This window comes from Takifugu rubripes, chromosome 1, assembly GCF_901000725.2.
Source record: "Takifugu rubripes chromosome 1, fTakRub1.2, whole genome shotgun sequence".
Classification (NCBI taxonomy): domain Eukaryota; kingdom Metazoa; phylum Chordata; class Actinopteri; order Tetraodontiformes; family Tetraodontidae; genus Takifugu; species Takifugu rubripes.
This window is the reverse complement of record NC_042285.1, coordinates 23,368,723-23,393,268: the sequence shown is the minus strand read 5'-3', so window position 1 is coordinate 23,393,268 and position 24,546 is coordinate 23,368,723. Positions and strand designations below refer to the sequence as shown.

At 45.8% G+C, this 24,546-nt stretch overlaps 1 protein-coding gene and 1 long non-coding RNA gene across 2 annotated transcripts in view; both read left to right on the top strand.

Moving 5' to 3' along the window:
* The window catches only part of lrp1bb (low density lipoprotein receptor-related protein 1Bb), a 176,482-nt gene extending 166,891 nt beyond the window's left edge, over positions 1-9,591 (top strand). The window contains 9 exon segments of the mRNA XM_029843977.1: positions 56-217; positions 719-893; positions 1,076-1,180; positions 3,884-3,997; positions 5,760-5,836; positions 6,501-6,591; positions 6,722-6,872; positions 7,135-7,209; positions 8,547-9,591. Of these exon segments, the coding sequence (XP_029699837.1) occupies positions 56-217; positions 719-893; positions 1,076-1,180; positions 3,884-3,997; positions 5,760-5,836; positions 6,501-6,591; positions 6,722-6,872; positions 7,135-7,209; positions 8,547-8,687 (1,091 nt within the window). The 3' untranslated portion in view covers positions 8,688-9,591.
* Positions 9,592-18,537: 8,946 nt separating this feature from the next.
* LOC115251662 (uncharacterized) lies at positions 18,538-20,599 on the top strand. The gene is made up of 3 exons (XR_003890178.1): positions 18,538-18,598; positions 18,727-19,229; positions 20,201-20,599. It is a non-coding gene; the product is annotated as an uncharacterized lncRNA (long non-coding RNA).
* The last annotated feature ends 3,947 nt before the right edge of the window (positions 20,600-24,546 follow it).

Below are 24,546 nucleotides of genomic sequence, written 5' to 3'. Positions count from 1 at the left end.
GCTGGATTTGTCATGTTTGTTGGATTTAGCCTCCGCTCGCTCTCCGTCTCCTCAGGTAAACCCACCTGCCGCTGCCCGCTCGGCTTCTCTGGGCCGTTCTGCGAGCGGCGGATCTGCGAGAACTACTGCATGAACGGGGGAACGTGTGATGTCACCGAGGGGAACCAGCCTGTGTGCCGCTGCCTGGCGGAGTATACAGGGGAGCGCTGCCTCTACCGTGAGCCGCGCACCCGTCCCTTATCTGCAAACACGACAGCCCCGTTCTCTTCACTTGACGTTAGCTTTTCATTTCCAGCCACAACAGGGAGCTGGTTCGAAATCCACAGAAATAAGCATTTTAAAGTTCACGAGCGGGGGGAATAAACCAACGGCCTTAGGTGTCTCTGTTCCACAAACAGCACATTTGCTTCTATTTGCAGATAAACACAATCCAACTCACGCAATTAAGCAACCTGTGGGTGCTTCTGTGCCGGAGCGATAGCATATTTCCTCCTGCATTGTTTTGTCACAATTGTTCACAGGGAAACAAATTCAACTGCACATCATTAGCACTCCCCCCCCCCTCCTCACCCAAGGGGAGTATATTTTTCATCTGTGGCTAAGATGTCATTTGATGCGGGTAATTAACTTCTATTAAAACCTCGTACAGCTCCAGCCAGACCTCCATCCGCTGAAACGGTCCTGGTGTCTCACTTCCTGTCTTGCTCTTCCTGGACAGACATCTGCCACCACTACTGCGTCAACTCCAGGGCCTGCACGCTGTCCAGCAGCGGGTACGTGGAGTGCGTGTGTCCCGCCAGGTTCGAGGGCAACAAATGCGAAGTGGACAAGTGTCTCCGATGCCACGGAGCGCCCTGCCTCATTAACGAGGACACGGGAGATGTGGTTTGCAAGTAAATATTTACCTTGTTTGTCCTTCATCCTTTTTTTTGCTCGGCCAGCCAGCCGGACGTCGCCTCCGCTAACCCTGGCAGATCGAACCGCGCATATGTTCCACACACCCAAAAGGCATTTTTCCCTGGTGAAGCGTATCTTCCTGCTTGTGACCAACACCCATTATTTCTTCACCCTTCAGCTGCACAAATGGCAGAATTGCACCAAGCTGTCAGCTGTGTGATGGATATTGCTACAATGGAGGAACCTGTCACCTGGACCCCGACACCAACCTACCCTTCTGTCAGTAAGTCACTGCTTAATGGCTGAAGGAGAGAAGAAGGAAACCAAAGCATCCCTCTATAAGTTGGATGCTGGAGTGACTCTCAGAAGGGGCCCGAGCAGCAGCGTTTTGTTGGTGACGCTTCGCTGCTTTAATGTTTTTAGGCAGGTAAAAGAGATAAATCCCTTTTTTTCTGCGATTTCGCTGCCGCCTTCGAGAGCTGGTGTCAGGCCTCTGACATTCCTCGAGTGGGATTTAGAAGTCGAGTCTCTAAAAAAAGCCAAAGCGTGATTGAGCCCGTCGTGAATTTCAGCAGCAAAAATCTGTGGACACACACACACACACAACAAAGCTTGACTGGCTGTTGTAGGGCAACGGTGTTTTGGTTCCGCCACCTGAGCTATAATCACGTGCAACACTGTTATCTCCGATGAGGGAATTGGAATTCCATTTCAAAAGGTCCCCCCCCCTCGTTTTTTTTTTTGGGACTGTCCTTTGTCCACCATGGTTCAGCTGAAAATTGTGGTCATCACTCACAGGTTCTAGAGGATAAAATCAATTTCTATGCAAATGATCCCGTCTTATTTGATGAGGTTAACAGATCATGATAACAAATATGGATTGTTATTTGCTGCAAAGAGCGGAGATTGTGCGAAGTGATGATTAGATATGGCTTTGTGGAGGAATCACAGTGTTTGGTTGAACTGTGATGCATAACACATCCCTCGCTCTCTCGCTCTGTCTCGCTCTCCCATACAGCAGAGTGTCGTGACACGAACGGCAGAGCAGCACCGAGGTAGAAAAAAGTGTTTTATTAAAGCACACAACACTTCCTCAATCCAACTTGAACACAGAAAAGACTGGTGGCAATAACATCATGGAGGACAAATGACCATGTCATTAAAACAGGCCAATTATCTATCATAACATTTGTCATTTTAGCACTTTGCTTCACATTATCATCCTATATGATTGGGATTTTATAATTAGAATGTCCATTATTGAGTCTGCCCTGTCCTTGAATGCAACGCGACACTTGCACGGACGTGCGCGCTGGTTGTTGATTGTTTCATTAGTTCTGTGCTGGTGCGACAGCGCTGCTGAAATATTCAAGTCCCCCTCAAGACAGCGATTACGGCCATAAAATCCTATTTCTGCTCATAAAACGTATATATTACGATTTTTAATTTCAAAGGGGGAAAAAAAAGTCCCAATATGGTTTTCAAATTGCTGGGATTTCGTTCTACACCTTTGACTCCATGAATATGCTAATGTGGTCCCACTCCGTGTGTGTTCACTTCCCTCATGGGAGTGATTCAAACGGTCGGATTTGAATCCGACAGGAATTCCTCAGAATAGAAGGAAATAACGTGCCCAATCGCCTAGAGTATTAATCTTCATCGCCGTGAGTTGCCAGGATTCTCTCCTTGGGTTTTATGTATGAAAGACGTGCGCTGCTGATGGTTTTTGATGGCTGGCCGTCAATCTCCTGCAGCAGAACACAGAAATCAATGAAGCGAAAGAGGTAGAAACACATCGACCGTGTCTGATACATTCACTGGAATTAGTCGCTAAAGTTGTCTGATAGTGCTTCCAACCCCCCCCCCCCCCCCCCCCCCCCCCCCACACACACACACACAAACAAGACTGGTACTTCTATCTTTGCGGGGACTCACTGACATAATTGCTTTCCCTTAATATCATCCTTAAAACCAAGTTGTAACCCTCAGACCACCATTTGAAGTTGGGAGAACCAGACAAACAGTCCTGACTTTAAAAAAAATGTCCTCACTTTGCCAGGAAAATGTACAGTCTGCTCCTCAGCATGTACAAGAACATCCACTCACATCATTGTACTGTCTTTGTGAGGACCTAATATATTACCCAGCCCCTAACCCTAACCATCCCAACTAACCCCAGACCCTAACCTAAACCTAATTATAACCTCAACCATGTCTTAATCCCCAAATAGTCCTTAAAATTTGTAAGCACAAGCTAAAATGTCCCCACTAGCAAGAATGTCCTCATTCTGCTAGTAGACATTGGTAGTGGACATTGGTAGTCAGCATGGAGCAAGTACAAGCACACACACACACACACACACACAGGTTTGTTCCCAAAGAATAATCACAGGATTGATCTTTATTTTAAAAAAAATCAGAAATGCTGCGCCTCACATTAAAATATTCATGTCTAGTTAATGAATAAAACAGGAGTTTAAGCTTTTCTCCTGTTTTATAAACACTCGCTTGTCGCAGGTCAGACTGAGGAGAAACACAGCTGAACTACAGTAACTCTGTTTCTTCACTCGTCCTCTGTTTTAATTCATTTCTGTCACTTCACGGAATATAAACTCTTTCTGGGCTCTGTGTCTTTTTTCTGTAGCTTTAAAAAAAGGGGTAAAAAATTAAACAAGTTCAAACCGTACAGATAATGAAATGAAGCTATTCTGTAACTCCGACACCCATCGGGGCTGTTCTGGTGCCCAGTGCCCCCCCTTCCCCCCCAGTCTGTCTCCTTCTCCTGTTAACACCCGGGTCTCTGCTCTCTTCTCCACCCACACCAGCTCTGTCAGAAACCCTGACTTTTTTTATGCTAAACCTATTTTTCTCTCACTTGACTGCCTTCCCCTCATGACTGAAGCTGCTGAAAACACACTGTCGTCTGCCTGGGATTGTGAACTCTGACCGGCCCTTTTTCTTTCACCCCGAACACACTGTTTTCCAGCTGCACATCAGGGTTCAAGAATCAGCGTTGCGACGAGCTGGCCAACCCCTGCGACTACTTCTGTCAGAATGAGGGGATGTGCACATTAACAGCTCTTAATAAACCACGCTGCAAGTAGGTCTCCCTCGCCTCTGGAGCTGCACCCAGAGACGCTCACCCCCACTGCCTCACCCCCACCGCTTCCATCTGGCTCCATTTCAGCCTCAGTCCGATGTTCAGAATGAGCCATTTGTCACAGTGTCGCCTTGTAGCAACTTATCTTGTAATAAGTGCAAATATTTCTGAGTTAATTCCAATATCAGTATAGTAACATTTCTCTAATTTGTCTTTTATGGGCTTTGCAGTGGTTTTCTTTTCTTTTTTTAGTTGAATTAATAATTTATTATTTAGAGAAGATTGATTTTTTAAGTTTTCTTTTTTTTTTTAAAGTGTCCTGCTTAAGTTTTCCAGACGTCACATGCCTCAGGTCATGATATTCACTGTTATGCTATTGCTATCACACGGCTCTCACACATTTATGTAAAAGTATAATTTTAAGAGTTATTCTAAGTACATTAAAGAAAATTCTAGTATCAGTGTAAAGCTAATCAGCACAAAGTGACCAAAAGCAGGATAGGATGACATAATTCCACACTTCCTGTTGTGTTTATGATTCCAACAAAAATCAAATCAAAAAAACAAACAAGAATTAGACTGTTTACAACTTAGAAACTTTGGTGCTTCTTCACTTCTGTTTATCTGTACGGTTCCTTTCAGTTTTCTAAAGCGAATGAGGCACTTGTTGCATTATTCGTTGCAGCACGGCTGCCCCCCCGCCCCACTCACCCATTCACCCATCTCATGCATTCATCACCCAACATGGAGGAATCACCTTACATCCCTAACCCAAATAAAAGCTGCACAACAACAACAGCTGGTTTAAACCTATAAAGAAAACACAATCTGATGGCCCCATTGTTATTCCACTAGATCTTTAGGTTTAGAACTCTTTTCCCCGAATCTCTGTCATATTTGGCACCATCCTTCACGTACGACCTTCAGTTTGTCCTTTAAAGCCCCTTTCGTCTCTCCCCGTCTTCACGGCTGCCCACTGTTGCCGTAGTTTGCTGCTCTAGGGAACAGTTTGCAATCGATGGACTCTCGGGGGGGCGGCCGGCTGTAACTGTCTCAGCAGGAAGATCTTCCTGCTGTTGGGATGAAGAAGATACCTGTAGACCAGAAAAGAGACTTTTGTGATGGCCTCAAAAGTGTGTGTGAAGTGGGCATCACACAGATGAAGAGAGAGTCCCGCGCTTCCTTCTGATTCACTATTTAGGTTCCTCCTAGAATTAGTATCTTTTATGGTTTACACCTCCCAGAGGGGATCAGGCTCCTCTGGCCCCGTTGCGCCATGAAAATTCATGTTGCCGTGACATTTGGTTCTTGGAGGACATGATTCATTCCCCGTATTATGGCTGTGCATTCTTATTTTTGATGGCCCGGCGTTTTTTGATTGTTAGAGTGCATGTAATTTTAGTAATTTCATTCTGTCATCACCCATCCGCGCCCGCCAAATCAGCCATGCTTTACAGACCCATCTGCGTCAATCCTTTTGGAATTAAATATCACCTCTAACAAGGGTCATGCGCATCACGCCCACCCGATCCCGTCGGAACACTAATGAGACGGAGACTTGTCGTTCCTGCCTCATCCCGTCTTCCTTTCCCCCCTCCTCGCCGCGTTTCCCACATGTGGACCGAGACTTTTTGGACGCCCTCTCTGTTCTGCGGCGCTTGCGCCTCACAGCAGGAGCGAATCCTCGTCGCCTCATAGCCCAGCTCCCGTTCTGTTTTCCTTTCCCGTGACGGTGTTTTTCTCCCCGTTTGACTGCTCGTAGATGCTCGGCCAACTGGGCGGGGACGCAGTGCGAGCGACCGGCCCCGAGGAGCAGCAGGTCGGACAGCACAAGCGGAGGTGAGTCCCGGGAGCTCCAGGACGCTCTAATATCCTGGATGAATCAATGCTCTATATAACATGAGGGTTTATCTCAGAGCAGATCTGGCCCTTTAATCACATCAAACTGGGGTATTAATGAGTTCTGAGTTATGTTGCCATGAAAGGAAGCTCAGGATGCGTCTCCTCCCCGTTCTTCATACATAAATACCAAATTCATGTCAATATATAACAGTTTTCCTCATATCTGAAAAGAATCCTATGCTCTATAGCGTCCCAATCATCCAGAGATTTGACAGGTTGTAGGGGGAAATAACCCCCTAAAATAAAAATAAAAAGAATAACAGCAGGCAGCAAACTACAACAGTGATTTCTTAGTGTCAGATTTACATGCTGGTGGAAACTCTCAATATCTGGCCTGCAGAATAACAACTGCATGGCTCCTCTATAGCTCATGTGTGTGGACAGCTGAATTGTGGGTAATATGTCATCTGCGAGCTCTAAAGCCCCAGGGAGACAAATACAAAGGTTTTGTGGTTTCCTCGTTTGAAGTCGTGCTCGGGCTTGTTGTTTATTTATTTATTTATTTTTTATTTTTTACAGCTTGTTGCTATCTGAAGTCATCTCAGCTCCTCTCAGTCGTTCCTCATCTCTCTGCTCCATCTCTCTTCTGTCTGTCTCTCAGGGAGCATCGCTATCATCGTGCCTCTGGTCCTGCTGGTAATCTTGATTGTGGTGGTGGTGACGGGTGTTTACGTCTGCAGACGGAGGCAGAGGTAAGCAAATAAACCGAAGAGGCGTAAAATAAAGAGGCTGCCAGCAGCTGGAGTTCTGTCATTTGGAGGATAAAACCTGAGAATTGTGGGAAAATGAAAGCCGTGTTATTCACGAGTCGTGACTCCTCAGGGGCAAGCGTGTCCAGAGGCAGCCCATGACCAACGGAGGCATAAACGTGGAGATCGGGAACCCGTCGTACAACATGTACGAGGTGGAGCACGACAACCACGCTGACGCGGGCAGCCTGCTGCGGCCCAACTTCACACTGGACCCTCACAAGGTCTGTAATCGCACGGTGCAACGACGCCACGGTTTTGACCCCCATTAGCGCCGTGACGAAGCTGATCTGATAGCTAGCTTCTCACGTGTTCGAAGCCTCCTGAGCCGCGTTTGCCTTCTTGCTACATCTGCTGCCGTCGGGTCGTCCTGCTGCTGGTTTCAGCTGCGACCGAGGCCCTGAATGAGCTAAACTAACCATTTACAGACCTAAATCTGTCTCACTGCGTGTGAAGATGTCGATGACATGAGTGTGTCTTGTGCAGGGCTGGTGTGTACAGTCCAGTGACCCTCGCACCTTGGGCATTAATTCTTCTCCCAAGGAGGTGATCCCTGGACAGGTTGTGACTCCAAACCTTGTTTCTAAACTTTGCATGCCTGACCGTGTGTGTGTGACTCCTCCCTCCACTCACAGATGCCATCGAGCACGTTAGCAAAGAAAGTGCCGACTTCCTGTTTGGATGTAGTTTAAACTGTACATTTAGCGCTCACTGAGCAGCCTCTGCAGTGGAGGCAGGAATATCTGCATGTCTGGAATGGAACTTGAAATTGTCTCTGCATGTTTGTACGTCTGCGTGTTCGCTAACATTCTGACAACATGCATGAATTCTGTCTTGTGACTGAGCTTTTGATGTTTTTTCTTTAGATTTCTTAACAACGGTAAAAGAGGAAGTTGCTCTTAGGCCTGGTGTAACAGGAAATTCTGTAATAGCGTAATAATAACAAAGATGAGCTCTATCAACTAAAAGGTTTATCTCTAAGCTCAAATGAATAGTCCTCCCACCAGCCTGCTGAAAACTGATAAACGTTTCAGGCTGTATGTTCTGTGTTTGCGTCTCGCACGTTGAACAGTGAAACAGTGAAGCTCTAATGCCAGCGAAGGATTTGCTGTTAAGAAATGACCTTGTCTTCACTCAAGGATACAGTCGGCACAGCTGCATCTCATTTTAAAAACCCATTTCAGTCAAACTCAGCGGGAACAAAATAGCAATCAGTGCGGAAGCGTCTTTCCCTTTCAGCGCTACAACAAACCCACGAGTTGTGCTCGCCGCTGTTGCTTCTCTCTCTTCAGGCTTGAAGTAACTGAGCAGCAAAACGCTTACCTATTCGTAAAGCTCAGGCCATTAAATACATCTGAATAAATGGCCCAGAGCCGCTCTGATGGCAGACCTTTGTTGTCGTAGCAACCTATAGGTACAACCTACATTCCTCTGACAACGGAAACATTAAGTCTGGCCTGAGAAGCGGAGGGCTGCTGGTTCGAGACCCGTTGTGGGCAAAAGTTAGGTGCTCTGGTAGCAGGAGACGTGCCAGGACACCTTCACTGCTGAGGTACCCTTGAGCAAGGCACCAAGGTGACCCTGCCTTTGCTCATGTGCAGCTGGGATGGGCTCCAACTCCAGCTCCTTCCCCACGACCTGCAAGGGATGAAATGGTCAAGCACACAAAAAATAAATGAAAAATGGATTAAGCATTGAAAGTTAATGTGCTGTATTAACCAGACTGTAATTTTAGCCCTCAAACATTTCAAAATCAAATGAAATTGCAGGTTAAATCACCAGCACGCGCTCCAGTCGGCTTTGCTAGCTTTACTTTTCAAGCTTTTCTACTTTATATCGATGATTCGACGCACAGCCTCTCTGAGGGCAATAATCTCTCTTTTCCTGCTTCTCTGCAGCCTGTGAACTACTCCAACCCCGTGTATGCAAAGATATACATTGACGGACAAAACTGCCGGAAGCCGGTCATCAGTATTGACGAGCGGAGAGAGCTACTCCCAAAGAAACTAGAGGGGACAATTCACGAAACCGCCGCATAGCCTAACTCGACTGTTTGTACTTCTCTTTTCTACGACGGTGTATCACGACAGAAGCGAGACCTTTTCTATTTAACCGGTTTAGCATCAGCATAATGTCCTGGTCGTTGCGCTGAAGATTTCTTTCCCTTTACTTTTTCCTTTGGAATGTCCGTCAGACAGGAGCTCCCGGCGCTCCGTCCTGTAACGTATGACACTAGAGTACAGCTGCCGTCCTGCAAAAACCCCATTAACAGCATAAGTGTGCACAGTTTAAGACTTAAATGCAGTGTTGAAAAGTGTAAACTCCCCTGACACACACACACACACACACACACACCTGGTTGACGTCAGAATGGAATACACTTGTGGCCATGATAAGTTTTTCTTTTTTAAACAAATGTAATTACTACAGAGAAGCTATAAATGGTTGTTTTTCCTAGTTTTTCCCGCATAAGCTGACAGATTTCTGACTGGATTTCCAGTAAAGGCCATAATAAGACCCTGACCCCCTCCCACTTTGTGTAATCCCGCTGGTTTTACGTCTCCACCATGTCCACTAACGTCCGTCCACCTGGGTTTGTCTCACGTGAACTTTTGGTCAAAGGGACCTCGAATGTTTTGATCAGAGCCCCAGATCCTGTACTGTACACAGAAAGGACAGATGCAGAGTATCATATTTTTCTAGGTCTAAATATGTCAACAGATGCATAAATGTTAGAGACACGGAAAAAAGAGTTACCACAAGCCACAAGAGAGGTTAAGAGTTATTATAAAGGACATCTGTTTCTTCAGAAAAGGGAGATAAATATAAGAAATTTTATAATTTTGTATTTGATTTGTATGTTGTTTGGCTGCTTGTATTTTGAAGAAATGTATTAAATGTAAGTAATTTTTATATCAACTGTAAATCAGTATTGAATAAAGGGGCTTATTTCGAGCTTGTGTCCCATTCCTGCACACACACACACACACACACACACACACACCTACACACACACGTGTCCGGCGGCCAATCATGCATGAATGAGGGTTCAGTCTTTTGTCTTAAACCAGGAAGGTGTTGGTTTGTCGGCTGAAATCAGTCATTTTAGCCACCACCGTGAGCTATTTCACCTGTTACGCTGGAGGGAAGCTAACAAGATGTCATTTACCTCCCTGTGTGTGCAGGAAGACCAACAGCATTGATTAACATTGTGTGTGTTTCTGTGCGTGCGTGTGTGTGTGTGTTTCTGTGTGTGTGTGTGTGTGTGTGTGGTGGGGGTGTGCAGCATCGCTGCCACCTGCTGAATGATAATTCACTCTTTGACTCCACACTGGCCAGTCTCTCTCCGTGCACGCGCTTCCTCACCATAGCAACCGGAGCGTGCGTGGGCTCTTCCTGATGCGCCACCAGTTCTAATTTTGCCAACGTGACCGACGCCGCATCCATTTCCGGCGTAATTGTCCCATGAGGTAGTTCATTTTGCAAAAACCGTCAATGTGGCATCGATTAGCCGGTGTTCTGCCATCGTAAGTGGCATTTTCTCTTTTTTTTGGGACAATTTCTCCCACGGTTTTGCAGATTGAATTGACAGCGGTGGCCAATTTCTTTAGCCAATTTAGCTGTTAAATCAGCAGCTTTAGTGGAGTCAATAAGTAAAAGTGCCAGCAGACGTCAGACCTGTTAAAGAAATAAGACCTTTATCGGTGATATTTTACGGTACATCAGTAATATGGGTCTGAACAGCTCTATTGCTATTCAGCCGTTGCATTTCAGCATAAATTCAAAATAAAATCGCATAAAGCAGTGTGGTCTTTTAATTTACACTCATTTATTTTTGCGAGTAGAACCCGTCTCTGATATTATTTCACTATTGCTTGTTTACCATTTAGCACATTTGAACACAGCAATAGAAAAGTGCGTTTATAATTGCAGTCAGACTGTTTTCCCCTCTTGCTTTCCTTACAGAAAATGTGTTTTTCTGTCAACGAAAAGATGTAGGGAGAAAAAAAGCTATAATTTCTGCTTGTTTATGTACATAATGAATAATGTTTTTAATGGAAAGCATGAGTGAAAAGAGTCCTGCCCTCCTGCTGCCTGTCCAGGAACAGAAAGTGAAGCTTTAACTAGCTCGCTAGCATATTGGGCTGAGAGGATCTTCAGGTACCAGATCAGAAACAAAAGAACCAGACGAGTGTGTAGTGGGACAAATAAAGCAAGTGCAGCTGGGCCTCCCACCCTAAAGTGCATTAAAAAAGAAAAGTATTACTCGCAGATGTCTGGCACACTCTTCTCCCACCTTAGCTATTGATTTATTGTCTCCATTCCACTTAGCAGGCATCACCATTCTCCTGCATAAACATCAGAAAAACCCAGAGGGCTCATCTCTGGGATGGAATCAATATCAGCAGTAGTCGTATTCACATTATAAACAAGCCCTTCTGAATACTCCTGCCACAACCTGCACCCAGGAAAAGGTTGTGCATCCCTCTGAGAGGAGACGCAAAGAGACTCTGTAAGGAGAAGAAATGGGAGCCGGGAATAACTGTGAACTCCGATGTCCGGCGTAGCCAATGACTTATTACGCTTTTGTAAACTATTTGTGCGCAAAGTGTTAGTAGTATAATAAAATAATAGTTTCAGCTCCATTTCTGAGTCGGAGGGGATAAATAGTGCGTTTTTACCTCGCCTTAGTGTGAGAGGACTGACGGTGGCAAAGAGGACGGCACTTTCTGAGAAAAATAATCAAACCAGTCAACTAGCCGAGAGGTTAATTGGTCAATTACCAGGGCCTGTATTTTCCCACTGTTATTAAGATTGACTCAATCGTTCATCCACATTAGTACCTCCATTCTTGCTACCCTGGAGGTTTTCCAACAGCCCTTAAACCTGAGAGTTTTGTTTTTTTCTCTCTCTCTGCACATTTGCGCACATAAAAACAGCCAGCGAGGCACACCCGACTATTTTTACCACCTTTATGCAGCGTTGAACACTTGTTTCTTTGAATCAGCGAGAATGGAACCATTTCTTACTAGAAGGCACCAACTGGGAACCCTTTGTTCCCCTCTGACGGATGTTTCCGGTGGTGCAAACTTTCACGAGAAATACCCAGAATGCTTCCCTTCTTATGGGAGTCAAACTACGGGAGCAGATCGCACCTCATCAGCTGTCGTGATTTTTGATTTCAAATCAGAACTAATGCTGACGCCTTGATTTGAACCTGCCGGCTTCATCAGTGCTCCATAAATGGTATTAACCAAAAGTCGTAAGAGTTTAGCACCCGGTTTTTGTGGAAGTTTCTCCTTTTTCCCTCCCTCCAGGCAGCAGCTGTTTGTTAACATTATATTTACATGCAGAGGAGACGCGTCCCGATGTGCAGGATGTATTTTGTCCTTGTACATCCTGACTAATGACAGGATTAGAGGAGGCTAATGGGGCTGAATTGTAATCCTCATAGTGAAAGCTGCACTTTCACTAAGCTGGTCTGCTGAATACGTGAGGAAGAGTTCTTTCTTCTCTTTTGTAGCTACAGTTCTGGGGGGGGGGGGGGGGTTACTTGATCTGGGCTCCGCATGCTCTCATTGACATGCTGACATCTTTTGGGCCGAATGTTTCTGAAAAAGAAGGACAATTATTACAGAACAAGAGAAAAGACCCCCCACCCCCACCATCACCAAAAACAACAACAGCCCATAAACATAACAGATCGATTTCTCTGACATGCACATGTAAGATTTACTGAAAAAGGACATGTGATCGGGCCATTTGACGATGGACGTTTCACCATTTAGTGCTTTTCTCGTCCTTTTTTTGCTGCTCTTAAGATGTAAACAACACAATACATCAGAGGGGACAAAGGCGTCTCTTTCACGCGTTCCCTATTGATGGATTAAGGTGGCACTTGGGAATGGAAAAACCTCCGTCAGCTATGTTGACTCTTTGAATTAATCTTCATTTTATGCTAATTTGTTGAAAACAATTACAAGAGCGAGAGAAATCACTCGGCTCCTTCAGCTGATCCGACGAGCTCGGTTCCGTAAGAGTTGGGACAGTGTGTGAGATGTACACAGAGAGCGAATCTTATTTGAACTTAAGTGTTGCTGAATATTATGAGATGATATACAGACAGTTAATCCACAGACAGATTAACGGTGCTTTTCTTTTGTTTGGAATTGGGATTTTACTTCAAAAATCTCCCTATTTCAAAAAAGCCTCTTAGCTCTCTAGTGCAGGCAGCTATTAGCCACGTGCTACGTTTAAAAATACCCTTTTGCCCCCCCCATGCTCGTGAAGATTGCTGCTCAGATGGACTCAATTACAGAGGAGCTGTGGGGGCACCACAGAAAAATAACAATTCCCAGCCTCAGCACTGGACAAAAGGTGAATGAAAGGGATGGGCAGGAGCTGGGGAGTCTTTCCATCCTTATTTGTTCCAATAGAGTCACATGTGCACGGTCACACTAACTTTACACGAGTGGACACGTCTGACCTGTTAGCCGCATCTGACCACCTCCACGCACCATTATGCATGATGGATGTATGCTGCAGGGGTGGCGGCACGGTAAAATACTGGCTGCTAACGTGTGAAACAACCTGAAATGCTACCATTAGCGCAGGTGGGGTTGTTGCCGTTTGCTGTCTGCGTACCTGCCTGCGCTTTGATTCGGAACCGCGTAAGGTCGTTTAAGGCGCCAAAGCGGACCCAAACAGCAGCTGGAGCCTCTGTTGCGGAACCGCATTTGGTAAAAACCAACGGAGCAGCTGTTGACCCGTCGGGTTAAATCTGCTTCCTGTGTCACACATGGCCGGTGTTACACGGCAGCTTTGGAGTCCAACATCAGGGTACGCTGGTGCGCTTCAGACCTTTTTTAATAGTTTTTTTTTCAACCCATAACTTGCCTTTTCCGCGGGTTTCTCTCTGTCGGTAAAGTTTTGCTTTAATTGAGTGTGCCGGCAGCAGTCGCGCCGGGTAATTGATATTCCTGGCCATGACTTTTCAAATTCACAGAACCCGGTGCAGCCCGTCTCTGGAGGTCTGGCCTTAAAGACGAGCAGGTAAAATGTATTTTCATCCGCATCTTCTGGGATCTGTCGACGTGAGCGCGAACACTTTCGCATTAAGCCTCGCCGGCTGATGATGTCGGCATTGGCCAGGGAAAGAAAAGAGGAAGAAGGATGATGACTTGAGCTAGCAGTCAGACAATAACGGGAGAACTTTGATTTCCCTCTCTTCTGCGTCTCAATATTGTCCATCTGTAGGAGGTCGTGCGTTTGTGTTGCACGTGCATTTCTGGGCTCGCGGTCTTCTGGTCGCTACGGGCGTGTTGGGGGCTCAGTCCAGCGCCGACATCGGCCTCCACGCCGGACTGGAGCCCAGTCGCAGGCCAGACGAGCTTCAAAAGTTCCCCCAATCTGAAAACGGCAACGCTGGACAGTCTGAGTCGAAAGAAAAACCTTTTCAGTGCGTTTGGTCCCTTTTGGCCAGCCAGCGCGCCCATTAAAAACAGAGCGCATTTTTAAGCAAAACAAGACAAAACATCGTGCACCGGCACGCCGAGGCAGCCATCTGCGGAATAATGCAACAGTAAAACTTGACGGCGTTCCAAATGGTTCGGATGCACCGAGGAGCTCATTACGATGCTACGCTGGCGACTGGAGGCATCCTGTTCCCTGTTTATCCGTCCATCTGTCCGTACGCTCCCACACACGCACACGGCACATCTGCTTCCGAAAACGGATCGCCCGGCCCTGCTGAGGAAACTCCAGCATTTTCAGCCCCCCCCGCCTGCCCTGGTACGGAGGAACCGGGGGAACTGTGACCTCTGAGGGATGCGAGCTTTGTTCCCCGTCAGCTCCAACGGATGGACTGGAGTCGCGGCGCCATTTATCCATCGGTGGAGATTTGTGTCCGATGGGGGGGCCACCTTATCACTCTTTCTCAGAGGCCAGAGATAAAGTGCTGTTATGCCTCCGGTTCTGCCGCTCAGTGCCGCTCCGAGGCCGTGAAAAACGACACCGCTGTAGCTGCTACGCTACCAAAGTAGCGGGAGGAAAATGTTTTATCGGCAGGCCGCGGCGCTGACGGCCAGCACTCATGGAAAACTTTGGAACAGAAGTTTTCCTCCCTCTTGCCTGCGGTCTGCAGCTTCCCGAGAGTCAGAGGGACGACAAACAACACAAATAATCACAAGCGAGACATATGGTAGCGAAGAGACATACACTATCAAGATAAACGGTACGTTTCATCTCGCTGTATGCACCATATGGGGGCGACTTATGCCCGTTAAAGGGAACATAAATAAGGTTTATGCGTCGTATCGGAAGAGTGCACAATACAGAATCTGGATTGAGTTCTGAAATAATTGCGGACTTGCATTATGAATGATTGAAAAGCCACCGTGGGGTTTAAGAAATAAGGAAAAAAAGTCTCTTTCATTCGTGCAGCCAGAGTGGAAGCTCTTCTGCATCACGTTGGATTCCAATCAGTAATTATCAGGGATTGTCACAGAGCCAGGACAGAACGCTTTTGTTTTTATCGTGTTTTCGCGACAAAGGACGGAGCCGCGCGCGCTGACCAGATGCTGATTTACATTTCTGGAAGACGCTGAAATGCACATTTTCATTCATTTTTCCCTCAGAAGCTGTTTAGGCGTGCGTGCATCCTCATTTAGCAACGCAACACTGACTTTATATAATTACAAATAAATAAATAAGCCAGACTAGTTGTGTGCAGGAAGGACACTCACCCCTCTTTTCTTAAGAAAGCCTGAATAGCAAAGGGATTATGAATGTATTTACATGCAGGACGTCGAGAGATTAGAGAGAGGAGAGACTTCTGAGGATATATTCTGTATCCATCAAGCTTCGTGCATTAAAATAAGCTCCAGCTAGGACGCCCGGCTGTTCGGTTTCTGGGTGCGACGAGAGGAAGCATGAATGACCAAAATGGTTCAGACCATTTAGCTCAGGACATCCTGGAGGCTGAACACTCCGGACGTTTCTTTCAAGACCCAGTTTGACGGCCGAAGGAGTGAAAAATGTTCAGCTTCACTTCACCTCGGTTTGAATGGCATCACTTGAAGAATAAGCTAACGCGTTGCAGGAGGAGACCAATGTTTGGACTGATTGGGGAGGACAGACCATTCATCGTAGTTACACAACCCCCCACCCCCCCGACGGGGGTTGATGCCCCATCTTCTTTTAGATAAGGAAGCTCGGTAGTTTTGAATGAATTTTTGAAGCGCCTTTATCAACGTTTTAAGGGGGGTTTGTTGCTATTGGCAACCATCTTATAGAAAGGAGCACGGGTCAAGTGAGTTGTGTGATGCGAAAGGATCTCATATTTTTAACGTGCTGTATTCTCGACCCTGGAAAGAAACGAGGACGTCAAAGACTCAAACACTCGCCACCACTTCATTAGGTGCAGCTTGAAAAAGGTTTGAGCATCTTTTGCCATCAGAACCGCCTTAATTCTTTGTGGTTTGCTTTCAACGAGGTTTTGGAAACACACGCAGACTTCTAAAGTGAGAATTATGCCCAAAACATTTTTAATAGTTTTTTTTGAACCCATAACTTAGCACAGGGGCCATAATTTAGTGTCAGTAGTCGGGGCTGAGCAGGAATCATCAGCCGCCACCCAGGGTGCACAGTTCTGATTGGCTGCAATTTTGGAAATAAAAATCAATTAGCTGGCAGCATTTCTGTCGACATCACTGTAGCTAGCATGAATCAGCACCATGCAGGGTAATTTATTCAGGACTTTAATGGCAAAAGTCTTTTCCAAAAGATTGTAAATTTTGTACTAATGGACAAACTTTTAAAGAGCATGAAGAGAAAATGAGAAAATGTATTTTTAAACTCGATTTATTAAAATTCAGAGTGAAACCAAAGGCGAACGTTACACAAGGCAGTAATGTTGGTAGTCTTTGGCAATATCAGCTGTCCTCTGTCAGGATCAGGATCCATACATTAACTGTAGAAGTTTTTTTTTAGTTTTTTTTAAATTTGCATGCAGTGTGAATAAACACATGTTGAACTGCATCTGGATTTAGATCACATTTCAGAATTTAAAGGGAAATGAGCAAACGTAATCTCATGAGCATATTAGCTTCGGGGTGCAGTACCTGTGGGGGAGACACATTAATATGGAAATGCTGCTGGTGTCTTCAATCTATTTCGCAGCAGGACTTTTTCACTCCAGATTCCTGCCGTATATTCCTCCACAGGTGATCAAAGAGTGCCACAAGTTTGGAGCCCACGAGGACAGAATGGAGGCGTTTGAGAATCTAAAGGAATTTTAAATGCTCTTGAGAGCCTTTGCTTTGCTGCGATTATTGCGATGCTACAGCCTCCCCTCCCCTCCCCTCTCCTCTCCTCTCCTCTCCTCTCCTCTCCTCTCCTCTCCTCTCCTCTCCTCCTCTCCTCTCCTCTCCTCTCCTCCCTCCCCTCCCCTCCCCTCTCCCCTCCCCTCCCCTCCCCTCCCCTCCCCTCTCCCCTCCCCTCCCCTCCTCTCCTCTCCTCTCCTCTCCTCTCCTCTCCTCTCCTCTCCTCTCCTCTCCTCTCCTCTCCTCTCCTCTCCTCTCCTCTCCTCCTCTCCAGGAGCAACTTGTGCTTTTTCCCACCTCATTCTTTCCTTTCTTCCATGTGAACATGACATTTCAACTCTTCAAACTACAGAGGTGGAGGAACGTTACCTACAGCGCGCACATAAAGGCATCAGCGCTAGTGGAAGCGATGGCAGCAGGATGCCAAACATTTCCAACCATCGTGCGGCGTTGGTTGAGGCGATCAGCTGTGTTTCCGAGGGTACACGTTTGTTTCCTGTGTTTCTCAGCTGTGCTGTAAAGAGGAGAGTCGTTTTCTGTCTATCCAAGACAAATATGACTGCTGACAGGAGGGATGTGAATCAAGAGGCTTTTGCCCACATATCTTTAAGAAACTCTGCTGGGCTGGAGACAGTTTTATTTTTGACGTTGCCATGACGCTTCTCCACACTGTCAGATGTGCTGCCTGTGGGCTGTGTGCCAGTCTGTGGGTTTCTGCCAACATGACTTGGATGAGGGTTGGGGAGTAACCAGTTTAGGCCAGTTCAACGTAACCTGCTGCTGCTGCTGCTGCCGAGGAGCGCTGGAAGCAGAGACCACTGAGACGCAGGCAGCTTCTGTCCCATCTAATGGGATGAAAAGCAGAGGATGATGTTTTGGGACAGCTGCCCCATCAACCAAAAAGCGATCCCGTCTTTGCTGACTCGTCACCAGCTCTCAGGCCAAGAACCTCCCTCGTGTGACAGCTGCTCGATGTTCTCAGTTGAAGCATATGTGTGCACTGCTCTGTACCAGGGATGATGCCAGAAAAACGCTCAGTCACAGCTTCATGTGTGCTAGAGCCAGGCCCAGTGCATTCAGAGGCCAGCCTGCTGCACCCAGGTCATAGAGTTCAACAAACAAACCAACAGTGTTTTGTATTTATTATGCTGTTAAAAAAAAAAAATTGAATCAACCAAATGGTGCCGATGCTCTTTGGCCGAGTGTCTGCAGGATTTCAGACCCTCAGAGGTCACTAAGTAGTTCACTCCAGGCTATTTACTGTGTAGGGGGAAAGGAAGCAGTGTGTGATTTCTGACACATGAATCAAATTTTTTATTAAACTAAGAATGAACTGAAAACTTCATATATAGTTCCCATGGTTACGCTGGCTTCAATGCAAAATCTGATATGGGGTAAACCTTTGAAGATGACTCGATGATGTCATTATTTGAGGTTTATTACTTAATATAAAGTCAGACTTTGAAGATTATTACGGGTTATGACGGCTTTGAAGATTTTACTCTCACGTCTTAAATAACCTTTGTGTCTCCAACGTTGCTGTCAGCAAAAGATTTTGCAACCGTTTCCGGTTTACATGGTTTCATGCACTTGGAGTCAACAAATCCAGCAGAACGTGGGCAGATGAGGTGATTTCAGGCACCGTGACCTTATTTCCTACTCAGCCTTGATAATGAAACCGTTAAACAACATTTTTTTCTGATGGATGTGACTAATGTGAAGCATCTTTATTTCCCTGTTTGGTCTGAAATGGAAGAGAAGCAGAGCATGGATGAAGAGCTCTGGCTTACAGTGAGGGAGCAGCTTCAGAAGGAAGTGACTGAACTCCTGACCACGCTGGGGAGGCTTCACCATGAAGTCAACCATTTTAAAGAGCAGCTCACTGAAAAGGATCAGCAGCTCATCAGTGCCCTTCACAAGAGTCTGTGGGGAACCATTGCTCATGTCCAAACCATGAATGAGCTGACTGCCACAGAGGCTGCTCGGGAAGAGAGCAAAAAATATGAAGCTCTCAAGCTGAACCTCCAGACGAGGATGGAGTTAACAGATGTGGCCCACCAGAGAGGACTGAAGATAAAAGAGGAGCATTTCTCTGGAGAATTAGCGCGACACGAGCAGGAGCTCTCAGAGGTGGAGGAGAAGATGAAGGAGCTGTCTGAACAGTGGTCAGTCAGAAGTCTACTGAAATACAGAAAGAGCCACAGGAGATAATCCAGAAGTTAAAGAAGGACCAAGAAGAAGCTCAAGAACATCACAAAGGTGGGTGGGTGGGTGGGTGGATGGATGGATGGATGGATGGATGGATGGATGGATGGATGGATGGATGGATGGATGGGTGCGTGGGTGGATGGATGGATGGATGGATGGATGGATGGAGGGGTGGGTGGATGGATGGAGGGGTGGGTGGATGGGTGGGTGGATGGATGGATGGATGGATGGATGGATGGATGGATGGATGGATGGATGGATGGATGGGTGCGTGGGTGGATGGATGGATGGATGGGTGCGTGGGTGGATGGATGGATGGATGGATGGAGGGGTGGGTGGATGGATGGAGGGGTGGGTGGATGGGTGGTTGGGTGTTTGGTGTCTTTCAGCGTACAGCCAAACTAATACAACTTGGTTCTGAGCCCTTGTCTCAACATTTGACCACATCTGCCATTTTTGGGCATTTAAAAATGTAACATAAATCTATAAATGTGTTTAATTTCCTGTTACTGACGTTATTTCAAACACTTTAACGCAGCCAATACAATAAACACTGAAGACATGTGATGGCCTTTTATTACAAATGTGTGAAACTTTACGGCAGTAAAAACAAATCCTTGACTTGCACTGTTAGTTACCATAGTAATTTAATTCATGCTCTATTTTTACCCCCGAGAAAAGGTTAAAGGACCTTCCAGCCATTTGGAGTTGGTTTCTTATTAACTGTTGCATCTCTATTTGAAAATGAGCCACATGGCACTCGTGGGAAGATGGATTGAATAATTTCGGTCCATTTCTTGTCTGAACTCGAGGTTACCGATACCAGGGAACATGAAGCCATACCGGACCTCCTCTAATTGGTCTTGACAAGCACGTGACTATAAAATACTGAAAGAGCAGAGCGGAGTGTGTGTGGAAACTGTGCTTATACTGTGGCTTTTTAATACAATGAAATACAATAAAAATGAAGAAAAGTGCAAATGGGAGCGTAATCGGTGTAATTTGATTGTCAAATTTTGCAGAGCAAACTCACCTGTTGGTCCAGAAATCTCACATCTGACATCTTAGCGATCAGACGTCTGTTCCAGCATCGATCGTGTTGGCCTCAGCATCACAGAGCAGCAGAAGGAGGCGTTCTGCCGGGCTGGAAGGTTCTGTAAAGGTGTGGAAACCTGGCTGGCACGGTCTTCCAGACGACTACCTGTCAGATGTGTCTGCAGTCACATGACCTTTGTTTTCTCATCACCCAGCTGCTGCTCAAAGTAAAGAGTGACGTTCATTCTCTGCTGGGCCATCAAGCAGCACAGCTGGATGGTTTTTTTTATTTATTTATTTTTTAATCTTGAATCATAAAGACAATAGATTTAAGAATAAGGAGGTGAAATAAAATATTGTATGTTTTCATGCAACACAAATGCATCGTTTGTTGGTGGCGTCGGAACAACTGAAAGATCTAAACCTGGTTCATGAAGGACAGCATCCAGTTGTTGATACAAGTGGCCCGAAACACACAAGGTCTCTAAGTTTGGACGAGTTGCTTTGAGAAATGCACCGTTCTGCCATATATGCTGAGGAGGTGGAGGCTGGAGGCTGCAGCAGCTCTGAATTTTCTGTTAGGCTTTAAAATATTTTGGAAGATCTCTGTTTTGGGAAATCTGTTACCTCTCTTTAAATATGGAGATTGTCATTAATGTAACGTAGTGCATGCTAAAACCTAAAGAGTTTAGACCTTTTAATGTTGATGTGGTGAAGTGTTGCTTTTCTATTTGAGTAATAGTGTTTTAAAGACTTGGAACTTTTGAAAGATTCCAGCTACAAAACAAGAACAAAAGCTGTGTCAATTTTTCAAATTTTAAGTAAAATAGAAAAATACTCCTTAATTGTTCCATTGCACCACTTGAACAGGGATACTATTTGCCTTTTTGTGGATGCTTGCCGGCTATTGTGAATCCGTGAATGCATCATCTCCTGATACATCCCTATGAAAGCCAGAGCACTCTAAATGGAATGTGGCAGTTACTGTTTGCATGGTCGTTAATTGCACTGTTTTCCTTGAGGCATGCACATCAACAGGTCTTTGAAACATTATTTTCACCCCCCCAGTGTGAACAATTACAGAGAAGTACGTGGAGGCAGAATTAATCACCAATACAGTGTCCTCCAACGGTTCAGCTGGTAATGATGGTCTCGCTGTTGGATCAGGCATATGGAAATACAGATTTAAATCCTTTTCACGCAGGCTTTGAACAGTTTTTAGGTGCCTGTGCATCGGCATGTAAAGGGAGCTGCTGTGATTGTTATTCCATCCAACAGAATGTGAAATGAGAGTGAACAGACTTCTAACCTCCCCTGGGGCCTGTTCTTATGACAGTCTCTCTGCCTTGCAGCGGTAGACGGGTCGCGGAGATGGCAGCGCCTTCACAAACCACTTTGGTGTGACCACGAGTGTCGCTCCTTTTCTGCCGCGGGTGTTGAATCCTTTGCCCCCGTGCCACATTGTGCTTGCGTTTTCATTAGATGAATGAGCCGCTTGCAGAACAGCTCCTGAATGTTGACACTTCAAACTGCAAAGAAATGACAATTGTCTGGTTCGGAGGAACCCGTCTGGGTGGTCCTAATCGCAGGAACCCTAAGAAAAACATGATGCGCTCCCATCCAGGAAGCACAAGCACAGCACAACCGCAGGAGAGAAACACACACTAAGAAAGTGAACAAAAGAGCCTTTTTCCAAGTTTAAAAACCAAATTCAGACATCCCATAATGGAAAGCCAAGTTTTAAAATGATGGTTTTGTTTTTATATCCCATATAGGTGGCGAAACAGCAAAGGAGCAATTAAAAGCCTAAAAATTGCATGTTTGAGCTAATGAGGTTGGTGGCAGAGCTAATGATAACATGTCCTCTAGCCTCCCCCAGCAAAATCCCCTCATCAATGTTTCACATATCGGGTTTTTAGGGAGGGATCCAGGTCAAAGCCTTGTTTGATCTCAATCTCAGTCAATTTACACAGGATGACGGCTTAGAACGATACAATCACCATCCTCCTGGCACTGTGGCATGGATTGCTAGTTAATTAATTTAGCATCTGGCCTGACAAAGGAGAGCTTATATGTCAGCATTGTTTCATCAGTATTTAATAAATGACTCAGGAGAGAGTGAGAGGAAGACGCTCCCGAACTGCTGCGCATGGAGGAGGAGAGGCTGATGGAACTGACGTTGACAAAGTGTAGTCACAATTTTCACAAATAACCTCTCTGAAGTGCTTGCGTCGACTTTCATCTCATACGTGCCGTTATAAAGATAAAAGGTCTGCACCGCCACATGTGGCACTTCACCATAGATCTACATTAGAACCCAGACAGAGGGGATGTAAATCCTCCCTGTCGCTACCACTGAGACCACGTTCCCATCACTGGAATTCGCAGAGCTGCCCCCAATAAGAGACGCAGATTTATTTCATTTCCATACGCTCAGTGCCGTTCATTTAAAGGTCCTCTTGTGTATTTACCCGGAACATGTGCCTTTTCTCTGTTCAGCAGTGATATCCACTGCTCAGAGGTAAAATTAGCTTACAAAGCTAATAAGTTTGCCTGTTTGGGTAATGGCTCAGAACCCCACAGTAAGTTGAGTCAGCCTGCCTTGGAGAGCGTCACCGCCTTTCTGGGGTGGCGGTAGCTCAGGCTGTAGGGGACTGGGTGGAAAGCGGTGGGTTCTCAATTCAAGCTTGCAGACAAAACATGGACGGTGTTCTGGTAGTCGGTTATATATGCTCACATAGGGCCCTGCAATGAGCTGGTGACCTCTTCATCCTGCCTTCCAGCTCCAGCTCCCCGTGACCCTGAAATGGAAATAGAGGTCAAGAAAGGGATTCCATCTGCTATAAAATTCAGTCAAAAGAAAGCAAAAAAAACCCTCTGTGATGAGGATGTCAGACCTGCTGATTATCTTGTGTAACCGAGCTTTGCCTGAAAGCCAGGGCCAATATTATCAGTAATAAGGGGAAAAGAAGAGTTTTTGAACAATGTCATTTTGCTTCCGCAGGTGTCTGCATTTCTTTCTGTCCCCTCCCTCTGAAATACTCATTAGATTTATGCAAATGGGATTTGTCATCCCCTTGAAAAGATGCAAATTGAGGCCTTTTATTGTATTCCGTGCTGAGCGTCTGGCAGCAACTGACATTTTTGTCCTCCTGGCAGTAAAAAGTGCAAGTAAGAATTCATGCTGCTAATAGAAATAAGGTAATTCTGCAACATGAGCCTAGTTTAGGATGCCTGTGTACACCGGACCGGCAGTTATCTTCTAAACCCATCAAAATTGGCTTATCTATGAAGTCGGGAGTCCTTTAACGCTATCTCTGTGATGCACTTGAGTGAGCTGGAGTGCAGGGGGAAAAAATAAATCAATGGTAATTGCAGGACATTTTCAGGTCCTGTGGTGTACAGTATGGGGTAATTAATAGATGCAGAGTACATAGACAGGTGTTCCATTCTCTACTGATGTGTGTTGCGCCAAGGATTTACAGCGTGACCGCGGCTCCAGAGTTCGTAGGACTTTGTAGGCTTGAGTTGATCATTCAAACATGGATCAATCTGAGGTGGCTCCCCTCCGTTCGCATCTTATACAGAAGTTATTTAGTTTTTAAACATTGCAGTGTCACATTTGAGTGTTTGTCTCATTGAGAACGCTTTTGATTGCTCTGATACTTTCTTAGTTACATAGTTGCATTTTGGCTGTAAACAGCAGAGTTCATTGTTGGTTTAGGATTGGTGAAGGACTCGTTAGACGTTTGACTGTGCTGTCATCCTGCACCACTGACACCACATCACCAGTCAGATCTCACACAAGCGTACCTGATTTTTGCTGTTGCCTCTCACCAATGGAGTAAAAAAAGCCCTGAAGGAGCCAAAGAGATGACAAAACAATGTGTGTTCTGGTCAGAGGCAACAGCGGGAATGCAGCGTCCTGTGATGACTGATGGGAGCACAGTAAAAATAGCAACCAGCTGCTGATCTACCTGGTTAATACGTCACCTTTGTTGCTGCTTAAAGCTGACAATTTTATATATAAAAACAGGCCAGAGCAGATATATCTGATTGTTCAAGGTCAGTTGTGTGTGTGTGTGTGTGTGTGTGTGTGTGTGTGTGTGTGGGGGGGGGGGGGTGTCTTGCTTGGTATGTTCTTCTCAAAGTCACTGGTCAGACTAAAAGGAGCAGCTTATCTGTCTTCCTGGCAGCTAACGTTGTTCGCGCAGGTACATTTGCTGCTGGCCAGAATAGAATAAACTTGATTACAGTTGATGTGAACACACACCAACATCCCTTTTGTGTGTTGTGTTTTGCAAACGGATCACTGGAATAATGCATCACCCAG